Source organism: Macaca thibetana, chromosome 8, assembly GCF_024542745.1.
Source record: "Macaca thibetana thibetana isolate TM-01 chromosome 8, ASM2454274v1, whole genome shotgun sequence".
In the NCBI taxonomy this organism is placed as follows: domain Eukaryota; kingdom Metazoa; phylum Chordata; class Mammalia; order Primates; family Cercopithecidae; genus Macaca; species Macaca thibetana.
Window position 1 is genome coordinate 24,820,630 of NC_065585.1, and position 25,258 is coordinate 24,845,887.

Genomic DNA, 25,258 nt, shown 5'->3' on the forward strand with positions numbered 1-25,258 from the left:
TGGAAAGGCTTACTATTGGCCCTGGTGGTCCTGGAGGTCCCGAGGATCCATCCTTTCCTGGAAGGCCCTGGTGAAAAGAAACACAGTGTGTCAGCTAAGCAGATGCTTTACATGGCTTTCAGAATGGGCTCATCTAACTCCTTTTCATGTTTGGGGGTCAAGTCCTGCTGCTTGCTCTGGACTACCAAGGATTCACTGCCTTTAAACTCTTCATGGAAATTGTTTTTGGCAAGGTGTTTGTGTCTGTTGGCTCCATTAAATTGTTCAGTGCAAGAATTTTAGGTGTAAGAAATGCCACTTACAAACTTAAACAGGAACTTGCTTCCAAAAAGTGCTTTTACTAAACTAAGCATAGCAAATGGGAAGAGGATCCATTCTTGGTCATTAATGAGCAGATGAAAAGATGAATTAGTGTCTTTCATGACCTAAGAGAGTCTTGGGCAAGGAATCTCTATCAGAGGGATCTGTCTTTCATTAGGAGTACTGCAATATCTGAAAGTCTGCAACTTCAGGAGTAAGCTGGAGGAGATTTGGGAGGATTTCCTGCAGCAATGACTGAGCTTTGACTACTGGGCAGATTTACTGTGGGCTTACAAATGAGCACATGTTTGCGCCTCATTCCCTGGTGGAAGGATTTAAGGCAGAAAGCAAGTGATGTTCTTTATAAAAACATCTTCTTAAATTATAGAATATATATGTATGTGTGTGTTTTTTATGTTAAGTGTTAAAAAAACTATAAGAGCTGGGATGATTTACTCCTAAATGTTTATAGCTCTTAATTATGAATGCTGGCCTTTCCAAAGCAGTTAATTTAAGAGAGAATCTTCAATCTAAATTTTATCAGATTCATAAAATTTCATAAAATATTTTTTCAAACACTACCTGTTACTACAGGGAGAAGTTGAATTTTCACCACGGAATTGATGTCCCATTGGAATAATTATTTTCCATCTCAAACTAACTCAAACCTCTCCTGGCATCTTTGTAGACTCTCCCAACTCCTTTTCTGACATTCTTGCCACTTTTCCAGTAAGCCGTCTTTTCCACTTATTTTACCATGAAAATCCATCCTTTTTTTTTTTTTTTTTTTTTTGAGACAGAGTTTTGTTCTTGTTGCCCAGGCTGGAGTGCAATGGCGCAATCTCAGCTCACCGCAACCTCCCCTTCCCAGGTTCAAGCGATTATCCTGCCTCAGCCTCCGAAGTAGCTGGGATGACAGGCAAGCGCCACCACGCCCGGCTAATTTTGTATTTTTCGTAGAGATGGGGTTTCTCCATGTTGGTCAGACTTGTCTCAATCTCCCGACCTCAGGTGATCCGCCTGCCTCAGCCTCCCAAAGTGCTGGAATTACAGGCATGAGCCACCGCGCCCAGCAGAAAATGCATCTTTTAGGTCTGTCCAGACTCACATTATGTCTCCCTACCTCAAGGTGTCAAATAAAAGACAGCAATGATAAGGTTGAGGGAGAGGAAATGGTGTGCGAGTTAGGAGAGTGTGAGAGGTGGTGCCAAGGCAGGGTGATATGGTTCGGCTGTGCCCCACCCAAATCTCATCTTAAATAGTAGCTCCAATAATTCCCACACGTCATGAGAGGGACATGGTGGGAGGTAATTGAATCATAGGGGTGAGTCTTTTCCATGATGTTCTCATGATAGTGAACAAGTCTCACGAGATCTGATGGTTTGATAAATGGGGTTCCCCTGCACATGCTCTCTTGCCTGCTGTCATTTAAGACATCACTTTCCTCCTTTGCCTTCTGCCATGACTGTGAGGCCTCCCCAGCCATGTGAAACTCGAAGTCCATTAAACCTCTTTCCTTTATAAATTACCCAGTCTCGGGTATGTCTTTATTAGCAGCGTGAGAAGAATAATACATAGGGGTAGGACGAGTGTGGAGGAGAAACACTGGTCAGCAAGGCCCTTCGCCACACTCTTAACCTCAGAATGCTAGCGAGTCAGAAACCAGATAAGGCAGAGGATGCATGGGCTCACCAATATCTGTGATTTTCCTTTCCTGCCTAGGCACATTGCTTAGCTGTTTTGCACTCTCTCTGCAATTACGCTGGAGTCACATGGCTGAGTTCTGGCCAATGAAAAGGGGCTAGTTTCAGGGGGCTAGTATGAGTTTTAGCTCAAAAAAATTTCCAGTGGGTGATTCTACGCTTTATTTTCTCACTCTGGAGCAAACTTAAAGCCCAAATGTTGAAGATAAGTTTTCCAAGATGAAAAGACGCTGAGTTCCTAAATGACTGTGTGGAGCAGAGACTCCCTATCCACCACTCCTCCACCCACCCTTGCTGACAGCTCTGGATTGTGAACAAGTAATCAACTTTCATTCTATTTCATTTTATTGCATTAAACCACTGAGATTTTAGGGTTGTTTATATAATTGCTGTCCAATCCTGATACATAAGTATTTTTATTTTTACTACTACTTATATTCTTGCACTTCAGTCAAAAATATTAGTCTTGATAAACCCTGATACAGATTACATTACACACACATACACAGGTCCTTAGACCTGCTAACTAAACAATAAAAATTAATGCTGATATCAGTTGAAATAAACAATTTTATTTCATTTTTTTAAGACAGTCTTACTCTGCCACCCAGGCTGGAGTGCAGTGGCACAATCATGACTCACCTCTGCCTTGACCTCCTGGGTGCAAGTGATTCACCCACCTCAGCCTCCCACGTGACTGGGACTATAGCCATATGCTACTATGCCACCCCTATGATTCAATTACCTCCCACTGCGTCCCTCTCATGACATGTGGGAATTATTGGAGCTACAATTTAAGATGAGATTTGGGTGGGGACTCAGCCAAAACATACTAATTTTTGTATGTTTTGTAGAGATGGGGTTTTGCCACATTGCTCAGGCTGGTCTCGGACTCCTAGGTTCAAGTAATCTGCACGCCTTAACTCTCCAAAATGCTGGGATCAAAGGCATGAGCATTGCGCCCAGTCAATAAATTATTTTAAACGGAGTTTAAATGTAGCATGTCCAGGAAGAAGGACAAACATCAATCAAAATATGTGATGGATGAACAGGACATTAGAACTCATCCATTTCAACTCCTTCATATTACAAGTGAGAAAACCTGGGGCCAAGAGAGAGTTGGAAGAAAACCTTACTAATTTTTTCAAATAAGTTTATAATAATATATTCTTATTTCTGAGATGAAGTTCTTAGAAAAATGGACCCTGGGCACATATTCATTAACTTAAGGAGACATTTTCAAAAAGTCATCTTTTGCTTCCTGCTTTAAAACTCTTCCAGCACTGGCTAGGGAGTGAACACGCACCCATGTGTGAGCCCAGAGGACCTGTGGCCAACGCAACCGCCCAGCAACCAAAACTGCAGTGTTACTGCAGGAGTTCTCCCCGAGTCACTGCCAGGCTGTGTCCAGAGGGGAAACATTCCAAAAACAAGTGAGGGGAAACTTTTCCACAGAAGGAGGCAAGCTGTAGAAAAGAAACTGCAGAAAATTGCATTGTTCCAAGGAAGAACAGCAGGAAATAACACATTTATTCCCCTCTCCTAATCAGATGAGAAGGAGTTTAAAAAACAACAATCTGTCAGGGTTCTCATCTATGACACTGGAAGGGTACTCTTGTGAAGGGGCTTGAATTCACTTGATTTATGGACATGATGTGCATATCATCTGGAAGGATGAATGAAATGTTGCTCCTACATATGAGCTTAATTTGGTGAAAGGGCTAGTGCTTCAGTGTGATCAAACCAAAAGTGGAGGCTGCGGCTGGGTGTGGTGGCTCACGCCTGTAATCCCAGCACGTTGGGAGGCTGAGGCAAAAGGATCACTTGAGCCAGGAGTTCAAGACTAGCCTGGGCAACATAGAGACACCCCTATCTCTATTAAAAAAAAAAATTAAAATGAAAAAGAAAATGACTCTGTGTGGTGGCTTGCGCCTGTAGTCCCAGCTACTCTGGAGGATTGCTTGAGCCCAGAAGGTTGAAACTTCAGTGAGCTGTGATCACACCACTGCACTCCAGTCTGGGTGATAGAGTGAGACCCTGTTTCAAAAAATAAATAAATAAAGCAGAGACTGGATAAGACGTTTGTTTGCTTTAAGTTCTACCTAAAGAGTATCCTCAAAAGTTGGAATTTCTTCTTTCTCTTCTTCTTTTGAGGGCAGAAAATTATGTTTTATTCACTGCTACATTCCTAAAACTTTCTTAACACATTGCTGACACAAAATAGGTACTGCACGTGACCAGGTGCAGTGGCTCATGCCTGTAATCCCAGCACTTTGGGAGACTGAGGTGGGCAGATGACCTGAGGTCAGGAGTTCGAGACCAGCCTGGCCAACATGGTGAAACCCTGTCTCTACTAAAAATACAAAACTTAGCCAGGTGTGGTGGCTCATGCCTGTAATCCCAGCTACTTGGGAGGCTGAGGCACGAGAATCACTTGGACCTGGGAGGTGGAAGTTGCAGTGAGCCAAGATTGCACCATTGCATTCCAGTGGGTGACAAAGCAAGACTCCATGTCAAAAAAAAAAAAAAAAAAGGCACTGCACTAATAAATACTTAATTTGAATAAAATTGAGACTCCTTCTCTACTTATCATGTTGAATAAGTAAGTGTGAATCACAAGTAGAATGCGTCTGGAAATGTATAGGGTGAGGGGAATGCTGGTGTCATTCTCCTTGCTCTTGAACCCTCTGCAAGCATGTCGAAAAGACATCAGGAGTCATCCTACTCCAAGAAGCTGAAATTTCATTTCAGTAAAAGCTTAGGGTTAGGATCCTAGAAGCAGACCCAGATCCTTGTGTATTTGACTTATTGCAGGAGTGTTCTTGGAAGAAACCCGTAAGGTAGTGAAGGAAGTTGGGTAGGGGCAGGGAAGAGGTTAGGTAGAGTAGTGAGTTGTCTAAACTTCTGCCTGATCCCATGGGGAGCTCTGGAGTGTGAATTACACATCACAGTTGACTCACAGTAAGAGTCTATGAACCAAATCAGTTAGTCATTGACTGAGGGCCAAGATAACATTTCCAAGGGCAATTTTCTGGAGAAGGGGACAATTATGAGTTGTTATCAGTCAGCACCATAGCAGCTGGTGATGTAGTTCACTCGCCAGGTAAAAGGGATCCAATCAGGGCACCAACAGCATCCACTACAATGCATTTTATTCTGGCACTTTTTTCATGAATAACTAAACACTTTTAGATATAATGGTTCAAGAACAAAGAACAAATTTGTTCAAGAACAAAGGTGGGTTTTGTTTTTGTTTCTGTTTTTTGAGATGGAGTCTCACTCACTCTGTTGCTCAGGCTGGAGTGCAGTGATACAATCTCAGCTCATGGCAATTTCCGCCTCCCAGGTTCAAGAAATTCTCCTGCCTCGGTCTCCTGAGTGGCTGGTATTATAGACATGCACCACCGCACCCAGCTAATTTTTGTATTTTTTTTGTAGAGACAGGATTTCACCGTGTTGGTCAGGCGGGTCTTGAACTCCTGACCTTAAGCGATCCACCTGCCTTGGCCTCCCAAAGTGCTGGGATTCCAGGCATGAACCACTGCACCCAACCAAGAACAAAAGTGTTTTTAACATTACTGTAAGTTATCTGTTTGCATTGTCTCAAATTAAATTTTTCTTATAAATTGTGATAACTAAAAGGATATTAGCCTTAACACCATTTCAAAAACACAAAGCCATTTTTCCTAAAATTTCTTCTTAACCCTAGAAAATTAAAGATCTTCACATTTTCCATCTCAAAATAGTTTTATTTTTAAACTCTTAAATGACACCAGTAAACCTACCTTTGAAAGAGTTTTCATTTGCAAGCCTTGCATTTGTCGTATTATCCAGAAATATCTGTACAGGTAGCACATGCTAGGGATTCTGCTAGGCTCTAGGTAAACAATGATGAACAAGACAGCCCCTCTTCTAAGAGTTTACAGTTTTGAGGATAGTCAAACAATGAAAAGAAATCAACAATGTGTTATACTGAGATACTATAGAGTTCCAATGAGAACATGTAGGAGGCGCACCTAACCCAGGCCTGGGGACAGAGACATTTTCACAGAAGAGGTGGAATTTAAGTCAAGTAATCAGAATGGTTGGGTCCATGGCATGAGTCTCCCTGTTCACACACCACTGCATGTTACAGCTCTCACTGGCAAGCCAGTCAACTCTTAAAAAGGCAGAGTTCAGGCCCTTCTTCTCACAACTTCATTTCAGGGTGAGCAGCAGTAGCAGAAGCTTTTTATATAAAAGCAATAAACTTGGTGAAAAGAAAAATTTTGTAAGGTATCTGCATTTTGTAGGGTAAATTAATGGGCAAATTCTAGCTTTGTCATTCAGCTTAACTATAATCAGAACTCAATGAATGATCTTCAACTATTGACAGCTAAAAAAGTGCTTGCATGTCCCCAAACCTTTCTATATGTATAAATTTTCCATTTTACACCAGGGAGCTAATCTAAGAAGATGTGTGTTTAGGGATTAAGCAACCTCATATAAAACAGAACACTTGGCCAGGTGCGGTGGCTCATGCCTGTAATCCTAGCACTTTGGGAGGCCGAGGAGGGTGGATCACTGAGGGGTTCGGGACCAGCCTGACCAACATGGCGAAGCCCCATCTCTACTAAAAATACAAAAACTAGCCGGGCATGGTAGCTCACACCTGTAAGCCCAGATACTCAAATGGCCGAGGCAGGAGAATCGCTTGAAGCCAGGAGGTGGAGGTTGCAGTGAGCCAAGATCACACCACTGCACTCCAGCCTGGGAGACAGAGTGAGACTCTGTCTCAAAAACAAACAAACAGCAGAACATTTAATTAAGCAATGTACAGTGAATATTAGGAAATAGAAGGTTAAACAATAAGCATAATACGTGAATTCACTTAGGCTGACTTTTTTTTTAAATGCATGAAATCAGTCACCCACAGACAGGGATTTTTTTTAAATAACATGAATAGCTCTAGGCATTTTTCCTTTTTAATATTCCTACCTCAAAATATTAATATGCACCCATAGTCCACATTAAAAATAATTCTTGCTATAAAAACTTGAAAGGATTTTTATAATTTGCTTTTAAAAACATTTACCAATGAGCAACTTATTAAGTTATGGTTGGCTATGATTTATCAGCAAAAGTATACCTAACCCACAATCTGCTTTCAAAATCACTAATATTTGAATAAACACTAAATTTAACTATGGCTGAAATTGGCAAAGCATATTGTTACATAGACATTTAATTAAACACTTCTTAATTTCCATTTTTGCAGTTTTCTTTTCCATACTATAGAACAAATATATGTGCTTTTTTTCAAGTTTCTAAACATTTTTCGGTAGGCTCTTTAAAAGTTTGTAGTTTGTAGGTACTGTGCCCATGGTCTCTCAAAAACTGACCTGCCCATAAATAGTGTTGCAATTGAAAATCAAGTCAGAAGGGAGAATACTTGTTTCTGTAGCCAGCAGAAATACTGCTTAGAACTAATGACTCAATTATAATATTCTTCATTCATTCATTCTTTGAAGCCGACAATGGTAGGTCATGATAACTAACCTTAAGATTCTGGCCAATTGTTAAGGTCATTCAACTGACGCTATGCCCTCGGGTAGAGTGGGGTCTGTAAGCAGCTGGCAACAGATGAATTTGTTGAAAGGGGCCAGCCAGGCTCAAGCAGTCAGGGTTAGAGAAATGCTTCTTGAAGAAACCCCTGTTGCACCATTTCAACCCTGTGGCATGCTCTGGACTTCTGTAAGCAGACTAGTGTGGCAGCTAGCCATAAGAAATAAGGCTGCTACTTGCAGCAAAGGATTAAGACCAACCACCAGATTAAGAGGCCAAGCAACTAGAAGCCACACACCCTGCAAACACTGTCCCAGGCTAGAGATCCAGGATCAATCCTTGTGTTGGGTCACATGGGGAAATTTTCAGTAACACAAACTTGCACACACACACATATTAAAAATGTATATGTATATATGCACAGATAAACATATACATCTATTTATATGTTATATATACACATATACTATTTTTATTTCATTTATTTATTCATTTATTTTTAAATTTTTTTTTAGGTTCAGGGGTACATGTGCTGGTTTGTTATACAGGTAAATTGCATATCACAGGGGTCTGTTGTATAGATTATTTTGCTACCCAGGTAATAAGCATAGTACCTAATACGTAGTTTTTTGATCCTTATCCTCCTCTCTCCCTCTACCCTCAAGTAGGTCCCAGTGTCCATTGTTCCCTTCTTTGTGTCCACATGTACTCAATGTTTAGCTCCCACTTATAAGTGAGACTATGTGGTATTTGGTTTTCTATTCCTGTGTTAGTTTACCCAGGATAATGGCCTCCAGATCCATCCATGTTGCTTAAAAGGACACTATCTCATTCTTATAGCCAAGGCAATCCTAAGCAAAAAGAACAAAGCTGGAGGCATCACACTTCATGACTTCAAACTGTACTACAGAGGTACGGTAACCAAAAGAACATGATACTGGTACAAGAGCAGACACATAGACCAATGGAGCAGAAGAGAGAACCCAGAAATAAGACCACACACCAGTAACTATCTGATCTTTGAGAAATGTGACAAAAATAAGCAATGGGGAAATGACTCCATTTTCAGTAAATGGTGCTGGGATAACTGGCCAACTATATGAAGAAGATTGAAACTGGACCCTTTCCTTATACCATATTATACAAATATTAACTCAAGATGGATTAAAAACTTAAATGTAAAACCCAAAACTATAAAAACTCTCGAAGACAACCAAGGCAATACCATTCAGGACATAGGCATGGGCAAAGATTTCATGACAAAGCTGCCAAAAACAACTGCAACAAAAGCAAAAATTGACAAACGGGCTCTAATTATACTAAAGAGCTTCTGTACAGCGAAAGAAACTATCAACAGACTAAAAAGACAACTTACAGAATGGGAGAAAAATTTTGCAAACTATGCATCTGACAAAGACCGAATATCTAGCATCTCTAAGGGACTTAAACAAACTTACAAGAAAAAAAAAAAACTCCGTTAAAAAGTAGGCAAAGGATATGAACAGACATTTCTCAAAAGAAGACATACATGCAGCCAACAATCATATAGAAAAAAAAAAGCTCAATATCACTAATCATTAAAGAAATGCAAATCAAAACCCCAATGAGATGTCATCTCACACCAGTCAGAATACCTATTATTAAAAAGTTAAAAACAAAACAAAACAAAAACAGATGCTGGTGAAGTTGTGGAAGAAAAGGAATGCTTTTACACTATTGGTGGGAGTGCAAACTAGTTCAACCATTGTGGAAGGCAGTGTGGTGATTCCTTAAAGACCTAAAGACAGAATTACCATTCAATCTCGCAATCCCATTACTGGGATATGCCCAAAGGAGTATAAACTGTTCTATTATAAAGACACATGCATGTATAGGTTCATTGCAGCACTATTCACAATAGCAAAGACATGGAATCAACCTAAATGCCCATCAATGATAGACTGGATAAAGAAAATGTAGTACATATACACCATAGAATACCATGCAGCCACAAAAAAGAACAAGAGCATGTCCTTTGCCAGGACATGGATGGAGCTGGAGGGCATTATTCTTACCAAACTTATGCAGGAATAGAAAAACCAGATTCTGCATGTTCTCACTTATAAGTGGGAGCTAAACGATGAGAACACACAGACACATAAAAGGAAACAACTCACACTGGGACCTATCAGTGGGTGAAGGATGGCAGAAGGGAGAGAATCAGGAAAAATAATTGATGTATACTAGGTTTAACAGCTTAATACTTGGGTGATGAAATAATTTGTACAACCAACCCCCATGTCACATATTTACCTATGTAACAAACCTGCATATCTTGCACATGTACCACACATACTATTTTATTTTTATTTTAAGTTCCAGGGTGCACATACAGGATGTGCAGGTTTGTTACATAGGTAAATGTGTGCCATGGTGGTTTGCTGCACCTATCAACCTGTCACCGAGCTGGGATTGACACTGGGTATCAATCCCAGCATGCATTAGTTATTTTTCCTAATGCTCTCCTTCCCTGACCCCACCTCCTACCAGGCCCCAGTGTGTGTTGTTCTCCTCCCTGCGTCCATGTTATCTCATTGTTCAGTTCCCACTTATAAGTGAGAACATGCGGTCCACATATACGATTTTTAATATATACACACTCATTTATAATTTCAATGTGTATCTATATAAATATAAACATATGTACATTTTTAGTAACCTGCAGTGATGACTTCAGTGAATTAAAACAAAACAAAACAAAATACCAGCAATAGTCTATTAAAGAAATCACTTTGACATCGGTAGGTCTCACACAATATACTACCTAGTAATTCCAAAACCTAGCTGGTTATCAGAATCATTAAGCTTTTAAAAACTATACATTCCTGAGTCATGCCTAAGACCTTTTGATTCCAAATCTCTGAGACTGAAGTCCAGGAATCTGTATATTAAAACACAAAACAACAACCTGATGACTTAAGTTAGGAAACTGCTGGTTTACCAATATAAAATGCAAGTCCTGACGCTGAAGGACAGTGTTAGAACCAGGGTGCAAAGCAGATGTTACTATTTGTACCACGCCTGTGTCTCAGATAAAGACAATTTCAGAAGTATCTTTTTTTTTTTCTTTCTGAGACGGGGTCTTGTTCTGTCACCCAGGCTGGAGAGCAGTGGTGCGATCTCGGCTCACTGCAACCTCCACCTCCTGGGTTCAAGTAATTCTCCTACCTCAGCCTCCTGAGTAGCTGGGATTACAGGCGCGTGACACCATGCCCAGTTATTTTATTTATTTATTTATTTATTTATTTTTTGTATTTTTAGTAGGGACAGGGTATCACCAAGTTGGCCAGGCTTGTCTTGAACGCCTGACCTTGTAATCCACCCGCCCTGGCCTCCCAAAGTGCTGGGATTGTAGGCGTGAGCCACCGTGCCCAGTCCAGAAGTATCCTTAGAATCAGTAATAACAGGAAACTAATGTGTCCTAGTAACTGTTCTCTTCTCAGATGTGCCCAGGTGTGCCACTCTCCAGGTAATGGTGTAAAGAGATCAAGAAAGCATATTTTTATGGGTGTAGTATCAGTATCTACTTCTTCAAGAAAGCTACCCACACTGGGTTCCTATTGCCCCAAAATGCTGAGTGAGACATCTTCCATGTTGAAGTCCTGCTTATTAAATATCTCTTTTGAGAAAGATTTTCTCACAGTAACAAAATCCTATGGTGATCTTTACGAATGTAATTTTGTGGAAAGAAAGAGTGAAGTGTAGGAGCCAGGCAGATGGATTAAAATCCTAGCTCTAACACTTACTAGCCGTGTGCCATTGTTTCTTCAGTTTTCTGAGCTTTAGATTCTTTGTCTGTAAAATGGGGATAACAATGCCTAGCACTCGTAGTTATTCTGAGGACTGGAGAATATCATATTTGCAAAGCACCTGCACATACTCAATAATTAATGGTAGTAGTTGCTGCTATTTTTATTAAAATAATCTGCTTAGTCTCAATTGCATATACCATCATCACTGTGGCTGATTGCACAAAGGCTTTCTTGGGATTTTATAAAACCCATCTAGACCCACAAAGAAGAAAATCAAATTATTCCCTCCACTAGTTTTGTGACGGTATTTACACATCCTCTTCAGAAGGAGTAAGATGCTCAAGGGAATAATTATCATGAATCTTAGTATTTTACAAAATATTCCTTAGATAAATATTTCATCACTGCTTAACATTTATGATAAAAATTAAATCCAGATAGTTGACTCAAGTTCAGTTTCTCAAGTGCATGTCAAGTCTAACTCACTTTTGAAGAAATGGAATATTCATCACAAATATGTCCTTTGTAGACATAAAACCTGCACAATCTAGAAGCATGCTTCTGGTGTCCTTGTCATTTGAAATCCAAGAAAAAAAAATTTAACTTGCTTTTAAAAAAGGAATTTTTGTATTTCTTTATTCTTCTAGGGCATCTTGAAATGTCAAGTACAAGCCTTATAAAATATTATAAATGTCCAGACTTAAGTTTACCTTGAAAATAGTGAATACTAATATTAGCTAAAATCACATTTTTATAGAGAAATGCTTTATATGAATTAATCTCCATGACAATTCTCTGCAGTCAAATATTATTTTTTCCACTTTACCACTGAGGAAAGTGAGGCTTGGAAACATGAAGTAATCCATGTCTTGCCTGTTCTTCCTAGTTTTCCTGGGGACCACCCTGATGTCTAGGGTGGGGACTGAGAAATCCACCCTATATTAGAGGAGCTCAAAGATCACAGGATAGGTCCTGAGGTCACAGATACCAAGAAAACAAGAGGAAGGAGATGAGAGCAGTGACAAGATTTACAGTGCAATGAAAGATGAGACGAAAACGCTTTCTTCTGGAATGACCTGGAATGAAAACTGAATGCCTCAATGCACTTGGCTATGAAATATGAACTTGCACTATTGCTTTTCAAAGTGTGGTCCTGTACTCTACTGGCTGCCTAGCAAGAGGCTGCAACTTGTTCAATGAAGAAGTCCAGTTTTTACCGGACTTGCTTATGGCCTCAGGCCCAGAGTTGAATAAGAGCTACCTCTAAGAGTCAAAGATTCCCCTTGGGAAAAGCCAGAATAAGCTAGAAACATTAGAAGAAAAGATGTTTCATCTTCTCCTTTTTATTATTTGTTAAGATCTCTCTCCTTCTAGGTTAAATTCAGGGGTACTATTGGTTTCAGCTCCAGGAAAGGGATGCTAACCTTTCCCTAAGCTTTCAGTCAAGGTGATGGCACCTGGTTTGCACTTTAAGTTTGTGCCTGTCAATAAGAGAAGACAAAGATTTGGCCAGGTGTTGTGGCTCGTGCTTGTAATCCCAGCACTTTGGGAGGCTGAGGCAGGAGAATCGCTTGAAGCCAGGTGTTTGAGACCACCCTGGGCAACATAACAAGACCCCAATCTCTACAAAAACAAAAAATTAGCCAGACATGGTGGTGCAAACCTGCAGTCCCAGCTACTTGGTAGGCTGAGGTGGGAGCATCACTTGAGCCCAGGAGTTTGAGGCTGCAGTGAGTCACGATTGTAACACTGCACTCCAGCCTGGGCCACAGAGCAAGACCTTATCTGTAAAAATTAAAATTAAAATAAGTAAATAAACAAGAGAAGGCAAAGATAGAAAAGAAAGAAAAATGAGCAGTAAGGAATAGCCCACCAAACCTACCGCACACCACACTCACGTACTCCTTACACTGTCCAAGGAGCTAAAAGCACCCATTGAACATCATTGAAAATGTTTGTTGCAGCTTCCTTCTCCTTTCCCTAGAGTAGGCTTTACTCACACAGGACTGGGGAAATAAAGGCACAGTAACATTAAGTGATTTCAGTGCTCAGAGTGGAGGGAAATAAAAAACTTTGCCTTCCTGAATTTCTGGACAGTGAAGCCTGACTGGGGAGTTTTCTGGAAGTGTCTTCTCAGTCATTTCAGCAGTAAGTTGCATCATCCTGCGTTTGCTCTCTGTCTGTTCCAAGCCATGGTTATTATTGTTGTTGTAATTTTTTTTCCCCAAATGCAGCTTTGCCTTTTAGAATGGCCTGAGGTGGAGCAGGAATAACTGCAAGGTGTTTGTGCTTACTCTATAAACAGTACCTCCTCTCCTACTGCCAAACCAGGGAGAGCTGGCCCTCCAGTGCAGCATGTCTTCTGGGGTGCTTCGTGTCCAAGGTCTGTCTCCCACCATGAAAGTTGTCCTGGGCCTCCTACCTTACAATCCTGCCCAGTAATTATTAATATCTAACCGTGTTAGAACTTTACTATCCTTAAGCCCTCAGATCAGTTGACTGAACAGATCACAGCCACCTAAATAGGCATTTTTAATCCATCCTTCATTTCTTCTTTCCTTCTCTACTGTCTCTGAGAAGACCCTTTTGTTTTTCTGGCCCCAGGGAATAGCCATGCTCTTATCCCTTCCTTCCATCTCCTCTAGGTAAATAGTCTACAAACTGTCTCCCTCTGCCATTGAAGTTCTCTCTTCTTCTGGATTCTTCCCCGTAGGCAGTAATGAACAACTCTGTCCAGGCTGAGCGTAGTACACAGCATATTATATGTGCTTGATTAAGACATTGCTGATTGATAAAATATGTGGTCCTTCTCTCAAGCAAGGCAGCCATGTTACACAATTTCAGGGGCACCATTTTGTTTTATTCTGTGTGAATGGCATCCCCTCCTGTTGCACATTGAAATGATATTGCCTTCAAATATCTCTCCTAAAAGAATCATCACAGGATTCATATAATCTTTTCTTTAAACATGGCCCTATAAAGAATGAGTATCCTCAGAAATCTAGTTTGGAAAAGCAAGCCCACTTCCATCTAATATGTTTTCAAAGTAAGAATCAGACATACTCTAAAAGTTTGACTTCCAGATTGGAAGAGAAAGTAAAATAAAATCCAAGTATAGATATCTTATCACTTTATTACAGCTCTAAGACTTTTAATCCTATAGAGGAACACACGTTTGGAGGGATAGCAAAATATTTATCAAAAGTCTGTGTTGGTATATTGGTGTTAAAAGAAAGAATTCCAAAACCAAATGATTCAAACACTAATCCAACATGTTTGATTTGTGAGTTCTTTGCCAAGATTGGACTTCATGCACAGATAAATCAAATAAACTCACCAAACTAAATCTTTAGAATTGCCATTTTCAGAACTTCAGGAATCACGAAGGAATCCAGGTGTGTAACCACACAGGATCTTAGCCTACGCCCTTTGCCAAAATATATAAATATTTCTAGATGTTCCTTCCACATGTACAACAAGAACGCTACATAAATCTAACTGTTACAGAATGCCTTCTTCAGATACATTCACCTAAACATGTTTCACGGACTAAGTAATTCCATTTGATGAACAGAGACTACACTGAGATTTTACACAAACGAAAGTTTGGTGTTAAAAAAAAGCGGGGTGGAAGTAGAAGGGTTGCACATCTACATTCTATAGAAAAAAAACAAGAACAATTTCACTATTCTTGAACAGTGTAGCTGCCCTGAGCTAAAAGCAAGCCTTGTTTGAGTAGAGAAGTGAGCGCTCAGGTCAATTGTTTGCTAACCTAGTAAGTTTGACCAAGAACACCAGTGAACGCCAGATGTGTTGTCCTTCATTGGCTTGGATCTAAGTGGTTGCCACTCTATATAATCCAGTCTTGAGGAAAACTGTGGAGCTGCTCACATGTCTAAATCGGTGACAGTTTAAGGAAGATCAGCCTCTGTGTCCCTTGCTGAAAATTTAATGACTTCTTATTGCCTTCATGTTAAAGTTCAAAATCCTTAGTTGGAAAAAAATAGATGATTTAAGTGAATTTATGCTTACCTCTCTAACTTCATCTCTTAACAATCGCCCCACACCTAAGTATGTGTGCACATGCATTCAACACACACACACAATTACTCTAATCTCCTGCCATAACTAAATGAAATACAATATTGGAAATGCCCCAGCTTCCCTCACCTCTATCTCTTTGTATATGCTGTTCCCTCTGCTTGCAATAGTTTTCCTTTCCTTGTTCACCTGGCTGACTTCTATCTTTCAATCGAGACTCGGCCTAGATGGTACATCCTCTGAGAAGCCTTCTTCCAGCCTCCAAGTCTAGCTTGGTTATCCATTCTTTGTGTTTTCACAGGGCTCTGCTCCCATTATAGCATGTAATAAAAATTTCTTATTTACTTGTATGTCTTCCCAATAAACTGTAAACTCTTTGAGAACAAGAACCTCAAACCTGGTTCAGTAAAACCTTATCGACTAAACAAATACCAGATGTTAATGTATCCCTTTCCTGAACATCTTTACACTTTATTGTACTGCTGTCCACTTGAACAGATGAAAAGAACCAATAATTGAACTATATTAAATAAATGGAGATTGCCATGTAAGCGATACTACAGAAAGCCATTCTATTTAAATTTCAATTCATATGGTTCTTTATTTCCTTTACATGTATGCCTCAAGGATTCGAAAGAACTGGAGAAACCTACTAAACCAATGCACACAATAAACTATATTCAGGTTATGGGAGCACTCGGAAAGGGATGTGCTAATTTGGGAAGGTTTGATGAAAGTTCCTAGGGTTTGACAAAGTAATGAACATAGAAGATGTCAGTGAAGGGAAATAGATACAGGATAGGTGAAATATACATCAACAGGAGAAAACAAAAAGCAAAAACTGGCTTGACTTCCTTACATAGAAGCCAGTCAGCAACAAGAGTGACCTGGTGAAAAGTCTACTTTGCTAAAAACCAACCTTGGGCAAGACCTTACCCTCTGGCCTGGTGAGCCATCACGTCCTGGTGAACCAACGCCTCCTGGGATACCCTATGTAGAACAGGGACAAAAAAGAGTCAGGTTCACAGGAATGAGTCATCTGCTCACCCAGCTTCCCTGAAATAGATGAAGGCCTCCAAACAAACCTAAGAGCATAATGGTGAACCCTTTGTAACCCACAATTCAGACTTAGAAGTTATTCATGGGCAAAGAACATTCCCTGTCAGAGCTCACCTGAGGAACATCAGTGTGACTCTCAAAAGCGGCTTAGGGTAAGTGAATACAGGCAAACAGTCTTTAATATGGAAAACACTTACCAAGATCACAACTGACTTCAGAAGCTCCAGCTTTTTTTCCCCCCTTGGCAAAGGTGTAGACTGACAGCAATAGACTTAAAAAATAAAAATATTACCTGTGGACCTGGAAGGCCAGTATCTCCTTTCTCTCCTTTTTCTCCTGGCATTCCCTGAATATCCAAAAGTATACAGAGTTAAGTTAACATAGGGAAATTCTTAGCGTTTTCTTTTCCCTCTCTCATTATTTAAATATTTTCCAAAGTAAATTGTGTTCACACTAACATCTAAACAGAATATATATATCCTTTTTTTTTTTTTTTTTGAGATGGAGTCTTGCTCTTGTTGCCCAGACCGGAGTACAGTGACACGATCTTGGCTCGCTGCAACCTCTGCCTCCCGGGTCCAAGCTATTCTACTGCCTCAGCCTCCGAGTAGCTGGGATTACAGATGCCCGCCACCACATCCGGCTAATTTTTGTACTTTATTAGTAGAGATGGGGTTTCATCATGTTGGCCAGGCTGGTCTCAAGTTCCTGATTTCAAGTGGTCCGCCTGCCTTGGCCTCCCAAAGTTCTAGGATTACAGGCATGAGCCACTGCACCCAGCCAACAGAATATATTTCACTTTCCACATATGTTATACCATTTATGTAAACATTCGTATGGAGCTGAACATTTATATACCAGGATAGTTTTAACATAGAATATACAGTCTAATATGGTGAGGCCAATACTGTAAATACATGGAGGGCAGACTTGAACATTTCAGTATTATTTACAGTTTGGATTTTACAATCTCATATCTATGTAGATTTGTTTTGTTTTGCTTTGGCTAGAAGATACTCAAATGGAATATAAGAAGGGAAAAGCAAACACAGAATCTGGCATGTAGTAAGACCTCAACCAATGTTTATTATTAGTAGTAATTACACAAATTGGCACATTAATGCTTTCTAAAATGTAAAAATAACACTGTAGGAGAAACTTCCCAGCTAGGCAGACACAATCATATGTGCAGAAAGATTGCCAAAAATTATGCTTAAAAGGATCTGGTTGCTTCCAACATGAATTAAAGAGATTGGTTTTATTCTTAACTGTAGACCCCTATAGGAAGATTAATGAAGATTAGTGAATGGAATTAACTTTTTTTCAATGGTACAAAATGACTTTCCAAAGAAATGCAGCTATATAAAGTACACTGTCTAAAATTCTAAAACTCTCACTCTCCATAAACTGCACTTCGATATCATCTGAGATAAGGATCGTGAATAAACGGCTTTTATTAATTTATGTCAGCAGTTACTACACATAATGAAAAAACTTAAATTTGTATAACATTTGTTACTTTCTGGATGTTATCACATCCATTAAGAATTTAGTTAAAAGAGAAAAAGGGCTATATGTGCGAAGCTTTGTTCTTTCTCTATAGACACAATATTTGTGGATGGACCTACCTCCAATAGTATGCATGTACTTATTTGTTAAAAGACCTTCATCATTGAACAAAAAATGGCTAAGGGCACAATTAGTGAAATGACACTCCGTCATTGTTTTCAAAGGGACTGATATTCATTATTAAGCCACAGAAGACAAAAGTTCATTCTTTGTAACCGCATGAAAAAGAGACAACAATAAAATCCATCTGAATGTTTGAACATAACTCACGGGCATTCCTTGAATGGACAGACCACTTGGTCCTTGGGGTCCAGGTGGACCCTGAGGTCCTGGTAGACCAACTTCACCCCGAGGGCCATCTGGTCCCTGGAAGGCAACAGAGAAGTATCATCCTAAAAGTAAGTTAGACTCTCTGACATCTAAAAAATATTTCTGCTTAGGACAATTATAATTTGTTTTCTTATATAGTTTTTCCCAAGATAGGAAATACTCAGGATAACAAGACATCAAGCTTCAAATGATTTACCTTCCAGGCAAAATGTCATCAGTAAACCGTAAAAGTAAACACACAGGGATTGCTGCAACTTTATGATTATCATTACTACTTTTGCTTCTGTAAATAAGAGTGCTATGCCAATTATGTAAGTAATGAGACCCCTCACACTCCATAACAAATTTATAAGTGCTTCAAGACCACCCTCCTAGTCTGGGAAGGTTCACACCGTCCAGATGAACTACATTCTCTCTGTCTTCACTACTGTCAACCACCTACCTCAGGGGGACTCCTCTGCATTTATTGAGAACTTTGCACCTAGCCTCTGCTTTCTTCCTTACTTTGATGCTGCCATCACACTATAACTGCTTCAATGTCCACTGAATGACCTTCCCTAGGCTTAGTATTATTTTACTTCCTTCTTTATTTTTTGTTTTTGAGATAGAGTCTCATTCTGCTGCCCAGGCTGGAGTGCAGTGGCACGATCTCAGCTCACCACAACCTCCCGCTCCTAGGTTCAAGTGATTCTCCTGCCTCAGCCTCCCGAGTAGCTAGGATTACAGGTGTGTACCACCACACCTGGCTAATTTTTGTATTTTTAGTAGAGATGGGGTTTCACCATGTTGGCCAGGCTGATCTTGAACTCCTGACCTCAGGTGATCTTCCCAATTTGGCCTCCGAAAGTGCTGGGACTACAGGTGTGAGCCACCATGCCCAGCTTATTTTACTTCCTTTCTTTTTCAGGATCAGACATCCCTTTCACCCTTACTTCTGTTACCCTTACTTCTGTAGCTTGGACCTTGTTGCGGTTTAACTAAAACTAAACCACGTAGGAAATCTTAGACCCAGAAAAACCTACCTATCCTCAACCTCTTCTGTCTCATTTTGTGACTTCAACTAAAGCTATTCTTTTATTAAATTGGATCTCCAACATCTGGGTATCATCTTAGATGTGAGATTGGTGAACTCATTACTTGGGACAAAGAATACAAGAAAAAAAAAGCCTTTGTGGGGGTAAAGTGTGGGTAGATAACGAGTGCAGACTAAGACTTGTTAAGATTTAGGTGCATGGGATAAACCTCATGGAAATGTCCAGCAGGCCAAGGAGTAAGGCTAAGTCTGGATTTTGGAGTAGTTGAAAATATATTTATAGGTGAGGTTATTAAAGAGAATATATTGAGTGAGTGAAACAGAATGTGGATAAAAATGAGATGATAATCAGGTAGAAGGGAAAGGAAGAGAAACCTGGGGAAGAATCTGAAATGAAAAAGCCTGAGAATTAGGAAGAGGCTGAAGATGGAGTGGTACTGTGGTACAGAAACGGCCAAAGGAGGAGAAATTTTCAAACAAAGAAGTGTTTGATTGTGTTAAATTTTGTAGAGATCTCAAGAAAAATTAAACCCTAATCTATGGAACTGGTAACAAGCAAGTAATTGGGAACTTTTATGAGAGAATTTTCATAGGACTCCCAGAGGAAGAGGAAGCATATATGGGTTGAGAATTCTTTGGGAGGTGAGCATGTGAAAGCACTGAGTGATAACTATTCTTACAAGGAGCATGGCATAAGAAGAAGGAAGAGGGAGGGAGTGGGATTTTTAAAAATACAACGGAGGCAGCAAGGAGGCAATTTTTATGTATTACTTAGTATTTATAATGGTTTAATAATATATCATTTTAACATATAATAGTTAAATAATATATTATTTATTTATTTATTTTTGAGATGGAGTCTTCCTCTGTCTTGCCCAGGCTGGAGTGCAGTGGCGCGATCTCTGCTCACTGCAGCCTCCGCCTCCCAGGTTCAAGCAATTCTCCTGTCTCAGTCTCCCGAGTAGCTGGGACTATAGGTGCCCGCCACCACACGCAGCTAATTTTGTATTTTTAGTAGAGACAGGGTTTCACTATGTTGGCCAGGCTGGTCTTGAACTGCTGACCTCAGGTGATCCACCTGCCTCAGCCTCCCAATGTGCTGAGATTACAGGTATGAGCCACTGCACCTGGCTGAGTTTAATAATATATTATCAAGAAATTGCAAATAGAGTAGAAGGGCAAAAAGTAGGGGGTCCCATTTTATCCTGTAAAATATGAGGCAAAAATGATGAGGGGAGACCAAGAAGAAGGTTGCTTTGTCCTTCCAAATTCTTATTCTGTATTTGCTGCAACAAAATAAAAAATAATACATATTGAGACCTTCTGTATGGAAGGTATCTATTCCCGCACTGTCCACATTGGTGGACATGTCAACATTCGTTGTCCAATAAGACTTTTTTCAAAAACCACTACATATTTGGATCTGTGATTCATCAAAATCATCATACAGAAATAACTGTATCAGTAGCAGTCCCATGGGAATGGATAATTGGAGGAAATGGGTAGGTCTTGGGACCACCAAACATCTACGAACTCATTTATCTTCATGATTAGAACAATCATCCAGTGATCATGTTAGAAAACACCGGGGTCATGCTGATAGAGGCATTGGGAGGAGGGAACTAGAATCTATAGGAGCAGAGGGGCATTGCCTTTGGGTGAAACTGAGGAAGATCCAGTGCACCCTTGCTTGAGAGGAGGCCTCCAACTGCTGCCCTTCTTACAGCACCATAAAAGATGGAGCCAAGTAAGATACATCAAGTCTGTCCCAGCAAACAAAATAAACAAAAAAGGAGACATCTTATGTTCTGAATTTTGAATTGGGTAGTACCTGATTATCTTCAGCCTTCTTTCATTTACTTCTTTTTTATCCCAATATTTTCTTCTACCTTGCTTCATCTGTTTCCAATTTTATGGTAAAAAGCCTTGCAATGTTCTCCTCCCCATGAATAAATGTTATGTAAATTTAATAAGAAACCATATTGAGCAGTAAGTCAAGCAAGATGGATGGAGAAGAGAACATGTGGAGCAACATGGTGAAAATGAAATGGGAGTCAAGTTATAAAGGACCTTCAATGCCTCAGCAAAGAGGGTGAATGGTATTCTGAAGGCAACAGCATGTGACTGCAGGTTTTTGAAGAGTATGATGTGATCCAGCATAGACTTTAAGGAAATTAATCTGGGGGCAGATGTGAAGAATCAATCGAAATGTTAAGCCACTTGGGACAGAAGACCAGTTAGAAGATTTGCCAAGAGCCGGAGAGAAGATGGGGAGGCCTGAGGTTCATTAGTGACTGGGCTTCTGCCAGTCCTCAGGATGCCTTTGCGCAAAGTAGAAAAATGTGTTTCTTGACATGGCTTGGCATGGCTTGGTCTCTTGGCGGGTGCCTTTGTACAGTGTACAACCTGAATCACCATATTTGATGACCCTGGGCAGTAAGAATGAAAAACGGAGTTGTGTGTTTGATTATATATAGTGCAGTGGAGAAGGAGGAATCCAAAACCTGAGAAATTACCTGGAAAGGAATGATGCCAAGTTGTGGTTCTGCATGATTCCTCTAAAGATATGCTTTTGTTGTAGGTAAAGGAAGAGAAGAATGTACAAATTCTGAGAGAACTACCTTGGAGACTAAACCACTCAGAACATTGACATTCTTATTTCTGATCCAGAAGCCTTTCTTTCCACTGACTTATTAAATATTCTTTTGGATTAAAAAGCATAGTCTCTTAAAATAAGGAAGAAGAGTTAGGCACAACTTTCATAAAAATAGAAGGAAGTTTAGATTGCAAGAGTGAACTAAGTCATACTTAATTCCAAAATGATGGCTATTTATGAGAGAGAGAGAGAGATGAGACAGAGAGAGACAGAGGCGGGGGGAGACAGAGAGAGGGAGGAGACAGAGAGAGAGAGAGAGAGAGAGAGAGAGAACATGCACATTACCTTTGGACCTGGTTCACCTTGTTGGCCCTTTGGTCCTCGGAGTCCCGGACCACCCTGGCAAACAGATGTTAAATATTAGCTCAAAGACAAATCTCAAAACAGTGTATTTCATTCATTTTCCTTAATAGTATGAATTAACTCATTATTATTTCATGTAAAGGCCAACACACTGTGTAATAGTATACATTCATCATGATCCTTCACTGGAAATTTACCACCCAGCCCCAGCCCTTTCATGGTTTTGGAAAACTTTCTTTGCCAAATCTTTTTTAAATACTGAAAAATCGTAAGATTTTATTTACTTAGTGATTATAGAAGACTACCATTACTAATGATCCAAAGAATACACAGTTAATCAAAATTATATATGTTATATAACATATATATAACATATAAATCATAACTTTGAGATGATCCAATTAAATTGTAAAAAGCACATGAAAGTAACAACAACCTAATTTTCTTTATACAACAAAAGGACAATTAGTTTCATCTTTCTGAAAGTTGTCATTCATATTTCCCCTCAAAGTTTTTGCCATATTAATGCCCTATCTAGACTATTATTTAATAGCAGTATTCTTTATATAGATATATATCTACAAACATAATATGTATATACGTTATATATATATTTCCTGTATGTACATTCACATGTGTCTAAACACGTGTGTATTTACTGAATATCTTAATTGACTATTTCACTTATTTTAAAAGCAAATACAGCATTACAGTAAATGAAAAAAAGTATCGCTTGCTAAAACTATAAGGTAATCTTAGAAATCAATACACTGTAAATACTGCTACTAAATTTAGCTAGATTCTGTTTCTATTGAAATCTGTGAGCCAAGAGTTTGCTCTTTAATAAAAAGGGAGACGAATAAGTGTTAGGAGGACCACGTGGGCACCAGACAGAATTTATCTTTCACCTGAGCAGAAGGATTGAAAAATCCTTGAAAATGGACTAACTTTCTGCCTGTGTGATTCCAATTTATTTCATGCCATGTCCAGGATTACTGAAAGGGATACCGTACACCATTAGCAGAACACTGTATCGCTTAAGAAAACACTGGGTCAGGTGATCTTTAAAATTTCCTTGGCTTTTAAAAAAAACATTTACATGCACTCTTCCTTTTTATAAGTTAGTTACCCATCTTTCAGATTTTAAAAATACAATTATAAAATGTAATTTTATTCATGTGCATATGTATCTATAGAAAATACTGCCTATAGTATTATTGTGTTTTTGCTGTGTATGTTTCAAATATGTGATGTCACGCTTCTTACACAGCTATGACTTCAACTTAATATGCTTTAGTGATTTTTTATTATAGCACACATAGATCTAATTCATTCTTAACTGTTGCATAGTTGTCTGAACCTTGGATATGTAAGAGTTTGTTTAGCCATTCTTTTATTATTGGAAATTTAAGTAGTTTTATTCCCACAATTTTCAGCCGTTTAAATAATGCTTCAGGCTGGGCGCGCTGGCTCATGCCTGTAATCCCAGCACTTTGGGAGGCCGAGGTCGGTGGATCACTTGAGGTTAAGAGTTCGAGACCAGCCTGGCCAACATGGTGAAACCCCATTTCTACCAAAAATACAAAAATTAGCCAAGCATGGTAGCACAGGTCTGTAATCCCAGCTGTTTGGGAGGTTAAGGCAGGAGAATCGCTTAAACCCAGGAGGCAGCAGTTGCAGTGAGCCGAGATCATGCCACTGCACCCCAGCGAAAATGATAGAGAGAGACTCGGTCTCAAAAAAATAAAAAATTAAAAAAAATTTAAAACATGTTTCAATTGACATCCTTACATATCCCTTAAGTAAAACTTACTATTTCTCAGAAGAAGATACCAAGAACAGAATCATAAGTGAAAGTTGATAAATTTGCAGATACATTATCAGATTGCACTCTAAACTAACTGTGCCAGTTTATAGATCTGCCAACAGTTTAAGGGGGGCCCTGTTTCCTTAAATCCTAATCAACCCTGAATATTTCCAAACTTTACATTTTCATCAACCAGATTGCTAAAGAAAAACCTTATTCTTGTTCCAATTTTCATTTCCCTGAAAACTATTATGATTATGTATCTTTTCATAAGTTTATCTATTTGCATTTATTCTCCCTGTGACCGTCTATTTATACACTTCACTCAGTTTTCTATTGGGTTACATGTCTTTTTCTCTTTAATGAGTAGAAATTCTTCATAAGAAGTCATACATTGCTTGGTGATGGAAGTGCATTCTGAGAAATGTTTTGTTAGGCAATTTTGTCATTGTGTGAACATCATGGAGTGTACTTATACAAACTCAGATGTTATATATACTTTTATTTGTAGATATTTTCTACATGAAAAACTAAATGTCCCAGCACCATTACTGAATACCAATCATTTCTCTACTTGATCTGCAATGCCAATATCAAGTGCCGTATATCAGATTTCTACACATGCTCCATTATAGTTTTTCCTCCAGCGTGTCAGACACTATGGCTGGCTCCCTAAGAGCCTTTTCTGACCCCCTTCTCCATTTTCACGCCTACGATAAAGGCCAAAAAAGACAGATACTTGTTGTCTTGGCTTTTCTTTGCAACCAGGAATAGTTGTGTTAAGCAGTTTGGCCAATTTGATCAAGAAGCAGCAAACCTAAGAAAAGCAACATAGGAAGCTAGAGCAAGCACAATTCCTTGAAGAAGTTGTCTAGCAGCCTCATTTGCCTTCTTCAGATCATCTGCCTCTAAACCTTTTATTGAGCAAACAATAAATGTCCTATTGTCCTCATAGTTTATGCTACTGTGTTAGCTAAATTTTCTGTTTCTCGCAGCCTAGTCTATCTCAGTTAATATACCCAGTCTGTCACAACTTTTTGTTTGTGCATCTTAAATGATCTGTCTTCAACTGAAGATTTTATTCAAATATATATTCAAATATATCTTCAACTGAAGATTTTA

The 25,258-nt window shown here is 39.3% G+C and overlaps 1 protein-coding gene across 3 annotated transcripts in view; it reads right to left on the bottom strand.

Annotated features, from left to right (window-relative positions):
* Nucleotides 1-25,258, bottom strand: part of COL14A1 (collagen type XIV alpha 1 chain) — a 245,408-nt gene that overhangs the window by 42,146 nt on the left and 178,004 nt on the right. For all 3 annotated transcript variants that reach the window (XM_050802163.1, XM_050802164.1, XM_050802165.1), the window contains exons 37-41: nt 22,312-22,365; nt 18,278-18,373; nt 16,731-16,784; nt 16,316-16,369; nt 14-67 (exon numbers count right to left, since the gene is read on the bottom strand). In XM_050802163.1, the coding sequence (XP_050658120.1) occupies nt 14-67; nt 16,316-16,369; nt 16,731-16,784; nt 18,278-18,373; nt 22,312-22,365 (312 nt within the window). The remainder of the gene's footprint in view (nt 1-13; nt 68-16,315; nt 16,370-16,730; nt 16,785-18,277; nt 18,374-22,311; nt 22,366-25,258) is intronic.